Here is a 16,251-nt window from a genome sequence, read left to right on the forward strand (position 1 = left end):
AGGATTGTGCCAAAATCGGGGGAACTGAAAGCCTGGCTCAGACACGTGCTTTGCAGCGCTTTCAGCGTCCGTCCTCGGTGGAACACTGCTGATAACGCGGGGCCCGGGTGGCGATCCAATCACACGGCCCAAAATAAGCACGAGACTCCCGCTCCCTTTTGTGAAGAATTTTTGGGCGCTGACTCACACTTAGAAGTTGACTTTGCCCCAATTATGGGATAGAAGACAAGAAAGGTGCTCTTAAACCCAGGGAAGGGATGCATTCTTACAGGGATGAGTCTGTTACCATGGCTGAATATGTCAACTGCACCTTTGCAAAGTACCTCTAAGCCATGTTTGATTCCTCGGCACAAAGAACAGGACCAGACCAGACATAGAAGCTTTCATATCATGTACATGTAGTTATTATACAATCTCAATACATCAAAATATGAATGGAAACGTTTACTACGGTCTTGCCAGATAAATTTTCCTTTTAGTGTGTTTTTTTTTAATTCTTTATTTAATTTTCTACAGCAATAAATAATAAGACAAGGGAGAACATAGAAAAACTAATTGATTTACAAAACTTTGTCTATACAGTATGTAGCTATTGCAGTTACAGTATTTGAAATGTAGTAAGCCCCACTTCATAGTTTGTTAATGAGAAAAATACTGACCAAAAACTAAAACAGCTTGTGTATGCATACTTGACTAGTTGTAGACTTCCAGGATGACAAAGAACAGCACTCTATAAATGTTTGAAATGTAACTGTTATACTTTACGGATAGTATATTTATTTTGTCTACACTGTAAACAGACAGTAGCAGCCTCTTATCAACCTTCCAGCTTACCATTACCATAACACCACTTTGGAGAAGGCCCTTTTGATAGAGATCTTCATAGGCCTGTAAACTATGGAGAAAGCTTTGGTGGATGATTTGTTATCTTGAAGAGTTCACTAACGTATCCAGGAAGTTTATATCCTGCTTCGCCAGCTATCCGTCTTACAATAGTCCAGTTAATTCCACCCTAGACAACTAAATCCGCTTGAATGGGATATTTCTCCCTCCAGAAAACCCTAAGTACTGTTCAATAAACTTCCAATTTCTTCCTGATTAATTATATACAATGGCAATAGAGTGGCAGGACGGCATGTTGCACTTTCATTTGTTGCCTCGTTATGTGGCAATTTGACAGGCCCACATTTCATCGGGAGGATTGCAGTTCTGGGAAACAATCAAGAAGATGTGGGCAAAATGTGTGTCGTGTGGATGTCTTGGCCTTGAATGATAATGTTGGATTCATACGAGTTCCACAACCATCAATTATTCATGTACATGAAGGCCTAACCCAGTTGTAAACTTTGGCCTTATCTTTGCTTCTTGTATAAAAACAAGAAGTAAATCAGATTTCTTTCGATTTTGCCGGGATTTATATTTTTAATGGTGCCGGAGTTTTGGTAACATGTTTTTCAGACTATTATTTGAAGTATGACTTTCTTATGAAAGTTGTAGATGGAATAATTCTATCAACTGACAATGTGATGGCACTTGATTTAAGTCTTCATATTCAAGTACTAAAGGCATTGGCACAAAACATCTGCATTTATCTTTGATAATCAGTAAAAGATAAATACTGTTTTAAAAAACAGGAGAATCTGAATTTTAAAAAGTAGTCGATGACACTGTTACTTAATTATGATATCATATTATATATTATATATATATAATTTATTTCAATAAACATACCATTTTTACAAATTGGCTTGTCATGTTTGGCTACACTTATTTACTTCCTTGGTTGTCAGACATTTAAGATACATACATGTAGCAAGGGGATATCATGATAGTAGGGGGCAAGGAGGAAAACTTAAATATGACTGTATTTACTCCATAAAATCCACACATAAACAGAGTCCTCACTCTGTTCAAGTATATTTTTAAAAGTTTCAAGAACCATCAAATCTTATTTGTTTGGCCATAGGAAAAAATAGTCAACATCATCCACCAAAGTTCTAAGAAATGGCAAAAGAAAATCCCTTTGATCTAGTTAATCCACCCTTGAGCTTGGCGGAATTTGGGGCTTCCCTCTTATGAGATACATTGCCTGTTGAAGTCTTAAAGTAAAAAGAAGAAATTACGTTTCTGTCTCCTTCCTCCATTAGTTTGTGTAAGTTTTGTCTGTTGCAAAAGCCCTCAGAGAATGCAGTAGAAAGCACTGGTCCCTGTACTATATATTTGGCACGTGTAATTTTAAGTACGGTTGCTTGTGCTCTTCAATGGCTTAGTGAAGGAAGAAGCAAAGAAATTGAACCACCATTTGTACGATTTCCTAGATACCAGTTTGTCCTTGGAAAAGGCTCCTGTTTCCGTCTGCATTTTGCTGATATCCCTTAACTTTTAAGGGAGGGGTGAACCAGGATTATAACCCAAGGACTTCCTTTGTAATTGTTAGAGGGTGGCATCGGGAACAAAGAATGAAAAGGAAACTCTGGCTAAGGCATTAGTTTTAATCCTAGCCTACTTTGTATAGATGTATTTGAAAAATTGTAAAGACCTTGCCAAAGGTGATGTTTCAAATTACTACCATTGTGCTATAATTTCATTCGTTGAGAATTAACTGGCTCTAGGATTTTCAAACACTTAGACTGGATTGTGTCAAAACATAAAAAGAAGAATGGGCGTAAAAAAGCATGTAAACTAAAAGTTTGAAAACTCTAAACAGTTAAAGTTGTAATATTATATAAATGTTCTCTCTAGAAACTTCTTCAATTCTCATATTTCATAAACACCAGGACCTAAGTATCATATATAGACAGCTACCGACATTATGCAGATACAAAAAATACATTTATTTATGTTATTCCTTTGCATAGAGACAGATATCTTTTGATGTGGATATCAGACATTTTTTAGGGATTACAAAACCTTAAGGAGAATCTAAAGGAGGATGCATGAGAATTCCAGGGCTTACACAGGCTCCAGCCAGTAGATAGCGGAATCCTGTTTTGTCACTTTCGCCAAGATAACATGACTTTTGGGAAAAGTTATCGGCAGACTCATAAAGACATGATGCCTGAGAGAAAGCTTTTTCCATGCAATGCCCCACAGCCACGTGATAAGCAAGTATACACGTATGTTGTTGTATCTTTTAGATGTATTATAAATCTTGACATTTTTGTGATGGTTTTATGTTCGCAAATACTGTATACAGACGGAACAAAAATCTCCTTTTCTTCCCTACCACAAAATCAAGTCCCAGTGAAAATAAATGAATTTAAAGTATTCATCTTCAAGGTAGGAAAGTATTAGGACTAACGAAGTAGTTCTGTCAGAGTTTAGATGTAAAAGATGATAATATGAACACCGTGGCTGACAAAATATTCCTGTGACTAGTTTGTGTGTTTACCACACTGAAAGGTAAAATGATTGAACAAACATTTTGGAGGGGTATTAGTAGTAATATGAGGTATGTTGGAATTAAATTGTGAAGGAGGTAGGTAGTTAATGGCCATTTCAATTTTGTACACACAGCACACGGACAGCTACCTTGATTGGTTGTGAGAACTTTGATGTACATTTGTACATTGAGTATCTACATTTTGTAAGGGAGAGTTGTAAAATCTTGTGTCCTCGATGTTGTTGCAGTATTACGGAGCTGACGGCGTCCATGCTTCTGAAGCAGTATGCAGAGAAGTATGTCAACGTGGTAGACAGTACAGATGGCAACACAGGTAAGTCTTCCATTCACATGTACTGCCAGGCCACACCAATTTAATTTCTTCACCAAAATATGAGCTTTTTGGGTTCATTCAGATAAATATACCGGAACATATTTTTTGTTCAAATCAGAAAAAAAGGAAGTGGGCAAATATGAGAAGCAATAAATTAAATTGGTGTGGAGACTTTTAACTCTATCATCAAATTATAACCCACAGAAAATAAAGCTTTCCCCACTGTCCTTGCATGACTCTTCCTTCTAAATTTCCTCTCCCATCATTCCTTTTTTCCTGTTACCACATGTTTTACATTCACCCTGCCCCAGTCCCAAACCATCAAAGCGGAAAGTCCAGATGCCGATCACTTTAAAGTGGACTTGAACTTCTCCTGTGACTCCAACATTAAGACGTCTCGTTCTGTTTGTTGTCTGATGGATATAAGATATGCCACAGCTTCCCTGAAGGCCCAATTATCAGTGTTATCGTTATACATTTTATCCCCCTTACCGTGGAGGTATCACTGGAGAGTTGGGAACACTGCTGGAAACTGTAGCCCGGGTTTGGACAGCTCCTGTTAATCGAACTGCTCTCAGTGTTCACTGAAAGACACAACACAAGCTGGCTGGCACAAGTTTTATCTGGGGAAACAGGCAATGGTCAGTCAGGAAATAAGTCAATATGGTTAAGAAAAAAAATAACCTGGTGTCCAACCTACATTCTAGCTCTGTTTCACTTGTTTTATTACTTCTCTTACTCCTAGTCTTACCTGGTATCCAAGTGTTTGTCCCTGCATTATTTCCAGTATAGCATATTTTTTAAAAGCAGTGTAAAGGGGATCAAACTAGTGAATGCCAGTTTGAACCCGGTTACCATGCCATTGCGAGAACCATACAACTCAAATTCAATCTTGCTTATATTGTAGGTGAAAATTTGAATGCCAATTGTTTCACCATTAACAGGTGCCTGACTGTTTGGCAGAAAATGATCTGTGGAGCTAATGGGAGCTACAAAACGATGTATACCAGGCTAGAAAAAACACTTACTTTGCAAAATCACTTCAGAAGGCAAAAGATGTCCTAACACTCCCGAGACAGGATTTTGCAGTCGTAGGCTGTGTACAGGACATGAGGAATTACCTCTTGTCAACTGATAAGAAGTGATTTAAGGAATCTGTGTTGCAAATGGAAAAAAGCTGAGGCCTAAGATGGGCCTAACCTCACGTTCAAACCAGCTCGTGGAAATCCTGGTAAGCCTGGTAATAGCAGGTACTAGAGAGGCAGCAGAAGGTTCTATCCATCATGGGGAGATTGTGACGTTCTGCTGGTCTAGCTGATGCTGTTTTATTTTATTTTTTAACGTGGTTGCTCGATGCACACTTGGACTAAAGACCACTTCAACTACAAGTCTAGGAAGGTGACAGGTACAGGTTTTCAGCGTCAGGTTAGGAACAGCATTTCTTTTTCTCCTTGTGAGCCAGGTGGCAGCTCCAGGTAGAAAAGGTTCCTGTGCAGAGTTTTGCCCAATCCTAGATTTTTTTTATTGAGGGTTTGCTCAATGCAAGCCCAAAAGACCTCTTCTGGGTACTGAACTAAGTTGGTGGGAGGTAAGTGAAAGTTTGGCTGCAAAAGGTCTGAGAGACTGGTATTTTGACAGTGTGACGATGTGGGCTAGAAGAGAATCTAGTGGTACATTAAAAAGCTCTCAATGGTGGAACAAGAAGTGAGAGTCAATGGTTTACTTCTAAACTGCTTTACTGCCATTGTTGTATATAGCGTGGGTTAATAACAAAAGACTGTTACCAAACCATGTGCACATCAGTAAACAATATGGGAACATGATACCTTTCCATCCAGCTGCTCTAGCAGAGAAACCATCCTGAAGCACCTGGCTAATTCTGCAATGTGTCGCTGATTTGTTTCCGCTTTGTGAGTTTCTTGTTTTGGAGAAAGTACTCCAGGTGACACACTGGAACCAACTGCCAAAAAAAGTTTTTTATGGGAAGATCATTTGATACAGGTTATAGAAATGGACATCCTTAAAAGTTTGAGATAGTAGTATGTTATCTCTGAATGTTCAAGAATTAGATACAGGCTATTTTAGTTGATTTTTTTTGTTCGTAGGTTATAGACCCAACCCCTAACCCAAATATATCAGCTACTGCATTGCTATCAGCATCACATTACTTGTGATTTTTTTTCCTTCTGATTGATGAAGGATTCAAACTGAATCAAAGCAAATGCAAAGTTGTTTTGTATCAGTTGCCTTAATATTTGTGATTTTTTTCCTTCTTATTGGTGCAAAAGATTTTATGCAAAGGTTACACTTCTCTTAGGACTCATTCTCACAAACTCAGTCACTGATGAAAGATATTAGATGCTGTCTAAAGCATCTGACTCTGCAAGGAATTTATCCAGGTGCTTAACTTATTTTGTATTACGATTTGACGCAAACTCCAAGACGCCTTCCTAAGATATTTTGGAACTGTTGCCAAGCTGCAGGGAGCTTCCCTGGTCATGCCTCACGTTCGCCCACCATGCGGATTATTCGCCCAATGCTGGGTCTGGATTTGAACCAGTGACTCCAGAGGCAGGCGGCAACCTGTCTGTGTTTTCCAACCCCCGATCATTTGATCCGATCAACAACTCTCATGGTCCAGCAAACCCCCTTACCCACAAGCCTCCCTGAATGGGATTACACCTCAACACACTCCTTATGGACCGCCTGCTGTTTAAGAAACTGAGCCCTGCAGATACTTTAAGATGTTAGCGGAAAAAGCTTAAAGGAATCTGTGTGTGTAAGGCTTAAGTTGATTGTTTTGGTGTCTGAATGTACTGTAATTTTTCAACCTACAAGGCTTTAAAACTTGACAAGACAAAGTGGGGATGCCAGAAGAAACAAGTTGCTGGACTTTCACACAGATACTTCAAGATGCTCATTGTTAGATGTTAGTTTAAAAAGCTTTAACTTAGTTTAAGGAACAAGGTATGTAAGGTTAGATACAAGTTGATTGATTTGATCATTTGGTACTAGTATTTGAATGTAGTAAACTTGTTCAACCTTCAAGTTCAAAGATAAACTTAACAGGACCAAAATATTGTTTTGGAGATGCAAAGACGAAACATGTTACTGGACTGTTTGACTAATCCAGAAGGGTATTACTGTAAAATGTATCAATGTAGTTTTCATAATCCTTGCGTTAAGGAAATTATCAGGTTGCTGAACTTATATGTTATTTGAATGGCACTGTCAGTTTTTGCTTGTTTTTTTTACAAACAACAAATGTCTCTTACTCTTAGAAAAAACTAACATTTTATTTTATCAAAGTTAGTCAGGGAAGTTGTCAAACTGTATTGTCTCTGCCTCGTCTAGCCTCCTACTTTGCAAATCATTCCCAACAAATCATCATTTAGTGAGTGAATGAGGTCCTTTAGTACTAATCTGTATTAGCTGCTCTGCATTTTCCAGTGAAAGAAAATGAATGGTTCAATGAGTGGAATAACTGCTTACATGGCTCAATTGTTGTATGATTTATTCAGATCATTTGTTTTACAAATGCACATAACAGCTTACCTAAAGCTACCGTGCAATAAGACTCACTAAGTTGAAATTACTGCCAGATTATGTGCAATGAATAGTGGAAACAGGATATTAATCCAATCATCCAGAACAAGATTTCTTGTCATAAAAGCCTACAGTTGCATGCTAACTTAACTGAATGTTTTTAGCTGCTCTCTCTTCATATACTTGTTAATACCTCAGTTTCTGAAGAGCAGGTATGAATGAGTGAATGAATGAATGGGTGAATGAATGAATGATTGGTTGGTTTATTTGCATAAAACCTAACAGCCTTAGCTGAAATACTTTCATTGATAATTGTGCATATTTAAATTATGTGACTCAGTCTTGTAATTGTGTGACATCAGAAGAAAAGTATAACTGGATAACATCAGTGTGACATTATTATCTTAAAATCTGTTTGTAATTAAGGTAAGTAGGACAGACATCAAACCATTGCTGCTTATTTGAACAGTAAGGTATGTTACAGTTTAAACACGCTATTGTTGAACAGTCTTAGCATTGATGATACTGAACTGTTTTGGTAATGGGCAAAGCAAACATGTACTAGTCCCATTCTGGGGGGCAAAGTCATGATTTGGCAGCCGTCCAGGGAGTTTTCTTTCCTCCTCAGAAGGTTAATCAACTATCAGCAACTTGTAAGTGGTTGTAATCTCCTGTCCTGGCACAGGAAAGGGGTTTGTGTAGGGAACTATTACAACCCAAGGTGGTCCGTGTGGTCCAAACCCTTCCCCTCCAGCCAATCAGAGAGTGGCTTCTGACCCACGGTGACGTTACCCGTTGGTCACAATGCCGGCTTGTCTCCAGGCGCTGAACATCAGTTCCACTCACGGGGACGTCGTCGGAGAATGAGATGTCGCGTAACGAGGTTTCAGAAATGAGAACAGGACGCAGAATTAGATTTGCCTTGTCCTGCCGTAGCCCCCTCGTTTCTCAGTGTCCAGACTGTCCCAACTGGCCTGACCATCGCTTTGTGTTCCCCAGTCAAGTGCAGGAAAGGCAGACCCATTACAGTTTCACAACTCTCCCGGGGAAGACCCTACAATGGGTTCAAGGCCAGGTAAAACTGGATTTCAGTTTGTTCAGCGAGGACTTTTCTTTGACCATGGAAGTCCCAAGACACTGATGAGTTGTCCACAATGTAACTTGTGTGTTAAAACTAGAAGAAAGAGCACAGACAATTAATAACAATCCCCCCATCTTCCTAAGATCATTGCTATTTCTTAGAAATACCCGGAACTTCATTAGGGAATATTTCTACAGTAAAGATCTTAGGTTAAGGCCAAACTGTTTCTTTGTTTCACAGCCTTAAGTTAAGTTAAAAGGAGAAGTAGTAGGTGCATGAATGTGACTGCTTGAACACGTCTTCAAAAAGTTGGATAACTGGTAGGAAATATTAATAGGTGTGTGGCCTTAGGCTCATCCACAGTGTAGTCAATTTACTTGCGAAAATGTGGGCAAAGGAACCCTTCATTAAAGACCTATATCTCCTTTACATAACCTGTCACACATTGGAATGACACAGTAACTAGTGGCAGATCAAACCAATTACTTACATTAGAAAGACATGTTGCAAATATCACAAGTTTCTGGGCTACATCCAAGCTGAAGGTCATTGATGGATTGGAAGTTGGATGAATTCTTTTTTTTGAGATTCACAAGTATGACAAAGTCTGTATGGAAACAGACAAGAAATTAGTCGTTTGTTTGTAATATGTTCAAAATGTAGTTTTTTTTACGCATCATTTTTACAAAATTTCTCTTGTTGTATCATATAAGAGTCAAGACTTCCCAAGATCTAGGAAGATTCTTTCTGCTGGAATTTACCTTTTTGGACTCCTGCAGGAAGAAAATTTGAAAATGAATAATCATGATATGTATTATTATCATTCCTTACTGTACATTGTACTTGGCAATTCATATGAAAACACTTTTTTCACTTAAATAATTTGATATTGAAGATATTAGCACTTGTCAAGATAGGAATGCCAAACTTAGACTCAGGAGAGTATTATATGTGTACCCCTTACCCAAGTGGTAAGTAACCATAAAAGGATTAGAAGTCCTGTCCTCTGATGCAGAGAGAAGGGGTCCTCTAACATACATGGTAGTGATTGAACTGGACATCCTCCTACCAACCAATTTCCATCCCGTCCACTCTGTTGCGCCTAATCTGGAGATAATTCAATAAGTCCTGTAGCTCCTGTAGGTGTTATACCCTTGTGTAGGGTACAGAGATGTGATCAAGATTGTCTGGGGTGACCACAGGGCAATCGTCGGTCCTTGGTCTTCTCTTCTCAAAAGAGCAGATTGATAAAGGAAGCGCTCAATTCCACTGGGAAGTGTTGGTTGTGATATAGCAAGTCGTGGATCTTTGTTAGGCTGTGATCTGGGTGCAGTTATGATGATATAATTCTTTAGCACAGTCTGGACATTGATATGATTAATATAAGACAAGGGAATAGACGAGCACTATCCAATACAGATTATGATAGTGATAAGGCTATTGCAAGTTTTTTGCCCAAAGACCAGTTGCAAAAAACTATATAACTCAAGACTTTTAGTTTTACATTGTTTATCTTCCACTTTTTCAAACCCAACAAGTAAGAATTTAGAGTCAGCATTAAGACTAGCGTAGCCACATGATACATTGTTCTTCGTATATAGCCTTTGTGCAAAAATTTGCCACTTTACCCAGCGCGAGAAGAATCCCATCCCGACCGATCCCGAACCATCGAAGATAAATCTGGAGGTGTATCAAGTATCCAGGTGATACTTCCATCCTAATAAGACCTGCCTCCCACTAACTGCCTAATGTTACTTCCAATATTCCGCGCCATAAATTGGGAGGCAGCGTCAGAGACAAGTGGTTTCAGCACGCTCGAGGAAAGATCCAGTCAGCACAACCATAGTCGAGCTGCCTGTTGGTTTTTCCTCGCCACTTTATCAACCTTTGATTTATAAGTAATGAGAGTACTAATTAGTTTAACGAGAGAGCGAAGCGACCAAGAATAGATGAAGGCAGGAGGATGGTGGGCTGGGAATAGAGGGGAAATTAGAAGTTGGGCCTGCTGTTTATTAGTTTGGTGCGGTGGAAAGGCATTTGAGAGAGAACTGTTGCTTCTGTTGAATTTTTAAATACCCCGGGAGTCGCGATTGCTGTAACATATGCCTAGCTGGAGGAAATCGGTGGCTTCTTGTGATTCATACCCCCGGCCCATCTTTCAGATCACCTTGAGATATAGTTAATTTAGTTTTCCAATGTATTTCAGTCTGGGCAGGCACCCCTGAGTATTTGCCTGAATGCAATTTGATTGCCGATCTTTAATGTTCGAGATAGTTCCCGGCTTTATTGATTAAATTGCGCCAAAATTATTTTAATGGCGTTTTAAAGTTGTGGCGATTTGCGAAATTATCTGTAACTACGGACGTAATTCCTGGTGAAGATGAGTGCGGGCAGATAAAAGGTCTGACGCCTGGCGGGGAAAACGAGCAGGAAAACGAGCAGACAGTGGCAAAAACGTTGCCGTGCGGTGTGATGGGGTGAGGGATCCCCAATTCCTGGGGAGGTGACAGTCTATTTTAGCCGTCCCCACATGGGAGGCTATTGGCTTCTCCTCTGATTGTTCATTTACCCAGAGTTGTGAGGAATCATTAACACTGATTTTTCATAGCACCAGAGGAACTATAATCATCCATATGGACCCCCAGGCATTCTCCCGATCGAAATCGAAATGAGCATTGCGGGTCCTCCAACGCCTGGCTGTATTCTCGGGATTACATCTCCCAAGAACACATCAGATGTAATTAGCAAATACAAAGGAAACGGCCCGTTTCTTCCCCGCGATGCGCAAGTGGAAGGCAGCGTCTGATATACTGAAAGGTGTGGAGGAGATGGTGGCGATAAGCCTGTGGTGATCAAAGCTCGGCGTAGCGAGTTTTGGGCTCGTGTGGTGTGAATTCAATAGTCCGCGCATGCCAGAGGGGACATTTGGGAAATCATCATACCCGGGTGTGGAAAGAGCAATGTAATTGTGATGAGGTAGCACCCTCCTCCAACATTTGCTATCGCGCAGGTGACACATTTACTGAGGCATGTATATCATAACTACCACGGCTCGTAGAGCAACCCCGATAAGAAAAGGCTCTCTGTATGATTTGGAGCGTGCGAGTACACACCACCACCATTGATCGCTTTTCCTATAAATTTCAACAGTTATTAATTGGCACTTTGCGGTATTGAAATATTTCATCATGTATATGTAGCGTTTCTTTCCACCACCTTTTCCATCAAAGATTGGGTGGCAGTTGTGAGTAGGTATCAGCTATTGATTACGTCCTAGTGGTTAACATCCTTGTTGCGCCATATATTTTCATTGGTCTCTGAGGACGGCTTGCCCATGGGGTATTGGGCAAAATTGTTCACGGTTATAAGAGGAGAATGCGGCCCGTAATTCAGGCCGGATGGAATATTGGGGGGATGTTCGGGATTTTAATTTTACAGGTCTAATAGACACGCAGGAAAATGGGAGCCTGTTCTGGTACTAGAAAGTTAAAGCTAACTGTTCGTGTCCACATGTGGTGGGAATTGGTTGGAACTCCGTGTTGTTGATAGGAAAACAGGGCTGGAAATACCAGGTGCATATTCAATTTTGTTCACCCAAAGTTGTGCACCTAATTTTTGACTCTGGGTGCTTCAGAGCATCTAGATACATTTGTATATGTGTAGGAAATACATGAATGTATAGGAACTGCTGTACACTACTATAAAGCAAATTCTTGACATTGAAGTGGCCAAAAAATAGTAAAACCTTTATTGCGTCACTTGCTTATGATTGAAATATAGTTACAAAATTTCAGTTCATCACAATTTGCAAACTTTGAACTGTCATCTTTTCCTGACATACTTGACCTTGTGCTATACACATTTTTTCGTGCGCCAAAAGTTTTAGGTTAGGTGCACTTATTCCCAAAAGTTGATTTCGAGCCATAGTGTAGAACTATAGCTGCATCACCAGATTGAATATTGCAGGAGGGTTTAGCAACTGCCAATACTACTATGGCTGCAGTGGTTCAGAGCAGACTGGGTGGGGGGTTTAATCGAATTACCTCACTTTGCTGAAATGGTGTTAGTCGTGAGGGTGTCCCAAAAATGTCGACGGATGCGGAAAATTAGATTTCCGATCTTGATGTCCTTCTGTAGTTCTCGGTAAGTAAGTGCCAAAACACTTCATGCTCAGGCACACGTCGCCAGGAGTATGGCTGTAAATATCAGCCTTCCACACGCGTATGAGAACTGAAACTGAGGGTCAACCATCCCTATTCAAGTGTTGTACTGTATTAAAAATTGCAGAACAGCCAAACCTGTAAAACAGCCAACCTCTAGATCTACATGTACATAAGGCCCACCTGGTCAATGTGACCATTTTTGGTGGCCCACTGACACAAGCATTAAGAATCCTGTCTGTAATGACCACCTGTCCACATGGACCAGATTTTCGTCCGTCGCATAAGCGGTCTTCTTGGGCAGTTTGACTGTACATGTGTCTTTCTCTGCTAAAATTGTTCACATTTCTGACCAGTTAGATTTTGAGTTGGCTGCATGTTGTATGTTGGTTTTACTTCCCACATTGCAGCATGTGCCAGACCTGCCCCCCTCCCCCCCATCTCCCAACCTCCAGAGACCCCGGCTCATACAGCCAGCATATGTGCCATGATTGTCCTGTTTCTGCCACCATTTTCTAATGCTCTTTATGTCCTACAGGTCTTAACAATTACGCTGATGGCGCCCTGTCCTTGGCTTCGGGCCACCGGAACGGTACGTATCCATATGGCGCACACGGACTGGGGTGTATTTAATGTATGACACGTCCAAACCACCTCTAGCCTGGTACTGGCACCTGAAAACACGGACAGGTGCCAACTGATGGGCTGGAAACAGCTGATTTCTAGGGAGACAATATAGAACCATTAACCTCTAGCACACTGTAGCCATTTGGGTACCAATTCTCTGCTGGTTACAGTGTTAGGCAGCAGGGAGAAAGTTAAACTCAAATTGGCAAGCGTACATGTATGTATATCTATTGCATGTCAGGCTCGTAATTTCGACGTAGTAGTATTGATACACATAAGTCAATCAATGTTGCTCAGTCAGAGATAGGAAATAAAACATAATTTGTGTCTGTCCAAAACTCCAGGGCAATTCTGAAAATGATTTATCAAATTATCAAATTGATGCAAATATTTTCCTGGCTGTATATAAACAACATGTAGGAAGAAGAATTGAATGGGAAGAAAATGTACTACATCGTAATGTGTGATACCTTGACATGTGTTTGAAATGCCAAGACCATAACTTCTTGGCAGCAACTGTTGAAGACTAAATTAGTTGCAGACCCTTTTCAAGGACATTCACTTCTAACTGTTGTGTAAGACTGATTTGTCTCACAAGTCTAACTTTGCCTTTCCTTAGGTAACAGAAATACTAATTTTTTTTGTTTAACTGGAACATCCTAGTTTATCAACTTTCAAAAAAAGCATTTTACAACACATGTCATTTAGGGCTGCGGGTAACCCATTTCAATTCAGGGGACACAAAATACTTTCATACAATCTTCCCCCTCCCATTTAGCTGTATTTAGTGTAAAAACTAAGTGTGTTAGTCCTTGGCTCTTTGTTGATATTTTGCATGTGTGATAGACTATTATCACCTGGTATTCTTCCTTGTGATTGACACTTTGACTTTGACAGACACTTAACAATACAATACAATATGGTACAATACAATACAATTCAATACAATACAAAACAGTACAATACAATACAATTAACTCATTACATAGGAAGCCATACAGTGTATTGCTATTGAAAGGGCACTCCTAAGGTTCAAGTATACATGGTACTAAAAAAGAAGAATATGTGTTGTTTTCCTATGAGTAGTTTCATTAGGTTGGGACATAAAAATTCTTTAGACCAAATACACAACCAGAGGACAACTATTTACTATGGTAGATGGAGGTTAGATATCCACGTAGAACATTGGGTAATACAAAATAAATCAAGTTACTCTATCAATTCCCCAGTTTCAGATGTTTCGTATAGCATCCAGTTCTATGAGTGACTGAGAATGTGTCACTGATAAAAGACAGCAGATGCTATCTGAAACATCTGACTCTTCAGAGAACTTGATTTATTTTGCATTACATAATCACCTACTTTATTTGTTGTTTTGTTCCTAAATGTGTTTGTTATTTTGTACAGAGAGTGGAGAGTGGCAGACGTCACTCAGCATGGACAACATGCAGAACATGCAGGGGGTCCAGGACCTCATGTCAGCGTCAAAGGTAAAGGTTTATTTGTGTGTTCGTTTTGTTAATCAAGGTAGAGCATGACATAATACAAAATAAATCAAGCAATGCAATATAATAAGTAAATAAATAAATCTAGATAAATTCTAAGACATTTCAGATATCATTTACCGGTACTATCTTTTATCAGTGACTGAGGAGGAGTCTGACTGAACCTTTTAGTACATACAGGTTACAGTTATCTTCAGACTTGTTCTCAGCCTTTGAAAATTTAACATGGCATATTTCAACTTATATTTTACATACCTGTCCCATAGGCAGATAGATGGACATGTGGTGTAACAGTAGATTCCTGCAGATGGCTGCAGAGTGCACATGTCGTCCTGCAGGTACACATGTTGTCCTGCAGGTGGCACTCTGCTGGCAGATGGACATATTACTGAACTGATGGATGTGACCTCTTTTTGGAGTATATGTATTTTGATCTAAATCCATTGTATAATTTATACTCTGTATTGTGTAACCATGGTTTTCATTATGAAATCCCATCACAAAGCAGTTCCTTTAACTAACATAAAAGAGCAGGCAGGCAGTATCTAAATGAACTGAACTGAGCACATATAAGATAGAGCATATCTTGTATGCACATGGTACTTCAGATTATCGTTACCCAATGAATATTATGTAAATCAATTCTATGATATTTATGATATGGAACAAGTACCAGCCATTTAGAATCCATATTTAGGGTGTGGTCAGGCATCACACTTTTTCCTTACTTAAATGGTTACACATCATCTTGTACATAAAACATCTGGATAAAAATTTCACCCGTTTTTCCTCATGAATGAAAGATGGTCATTGTTGGATGCAGTGTTGAAATCTCTTTTTGTGGTACAGGGTTTTGTTTGCCATATTGATAAATGATGCTCTAGCTGTAAAGCTGTTTTTCACAGCAGCACCAGGCAAAATTGTATTTGTTACAGGCCAGCAAAGCAGTTTGAACAACGTCATCAGAAAATCCCTTTTCTGGCACTATGGTAGCTTCTGTTTCATAAAAAGAAAAATGTTCGAACGATTGACTTGGCCTGGAGTTTCCATTGTTTTTATTTTACATTTTCCAGGTACATGGTGCACGTGTTTAAAAAATGCAGATGCCATGGTACATAAATATAAACTGATTTCACATTCAGGTTGACCAAATTGTTAATAAATTGTCCATAAACGCTGGCCATGGCATGACCTTGGTGCAATGTTGCATGTAGGGTGTCAAGAACTGACCATATGTTTGATGTAGAGTACATGTACATGTACATGTGGCCGCAGGAGTCTCAGTTGCCTTTTGTTTGTGAAACCTTTAAACCAAATTTCTACTTTTTTTCTGTAATCTTGAGATCTTTTCTTCTTTTATTTGCTTCATTCAGATAAACAAAACATACAGATTGACTTCCAAAAAACACAATATATATATATATATATATGTGTGCAGGTAAATATAAATTCATAACATGACATACAAAAGTACGCGCTGACAGAAATTCAGTAGGATTGTAGAAAACATTATACCATTCTGTGTGGGCGTGGAGTAGTGTAGTTTATATAAGAATAACAGTCATATCTTAATGACATGTCAGAATGGACACTGACTGTTTCAATCTGCTTTTCTA

At 39.4% G+C, this 16,251-nt stretch overlaps 1 protein-coding gene across 1 annotated transcript in view; it reads left to right on the top strand.

Annotated features, from left to right (window-relative positions):
• The window catches only part of LOC109478408 (fidgetin-like protein 1), a 98,452-nt gene that overhangs the window by 48,338 nt on the left and 33,863 nt on the right, over positions 1 to 16,251 (top strand). The window contains exons 3-5 of the mRNA XM_019779936.1: positions 3,631 to 3,716; positions 13,042 to 13,095; positions 14,538 to 14,620. Coding sequence (XP_019635495.1) covers positions 3,631 to 3,716; positions 13,042 to 13,095; positions 14,538 to 14,620 — 223 coding nt within the window. The remainder of the gene's footprint in view (positions 1 to 3,630; positions 3,717 to 13,041; positions 13,096 to 14,537; positions 14,621 to 16,251) is intronic.

Source organism: Branchiostoma belcheri, unplaced genomic scaffold (assembly GCF_001625305.1).
Source record: "Branchiostoma belcheri isolate BF01 breed outbred unplaced genomic scaffold, Haploidv18h27 scaffold44, whole genome shotgun sequence".
Classification (NCBI taxonomy): Eukaryota; Metazoa; Chordata; class Leptocardii; order Amphioxiformes; family Branchiostomatidae; genus Branchiostoma; species Branchiostoma belcheri.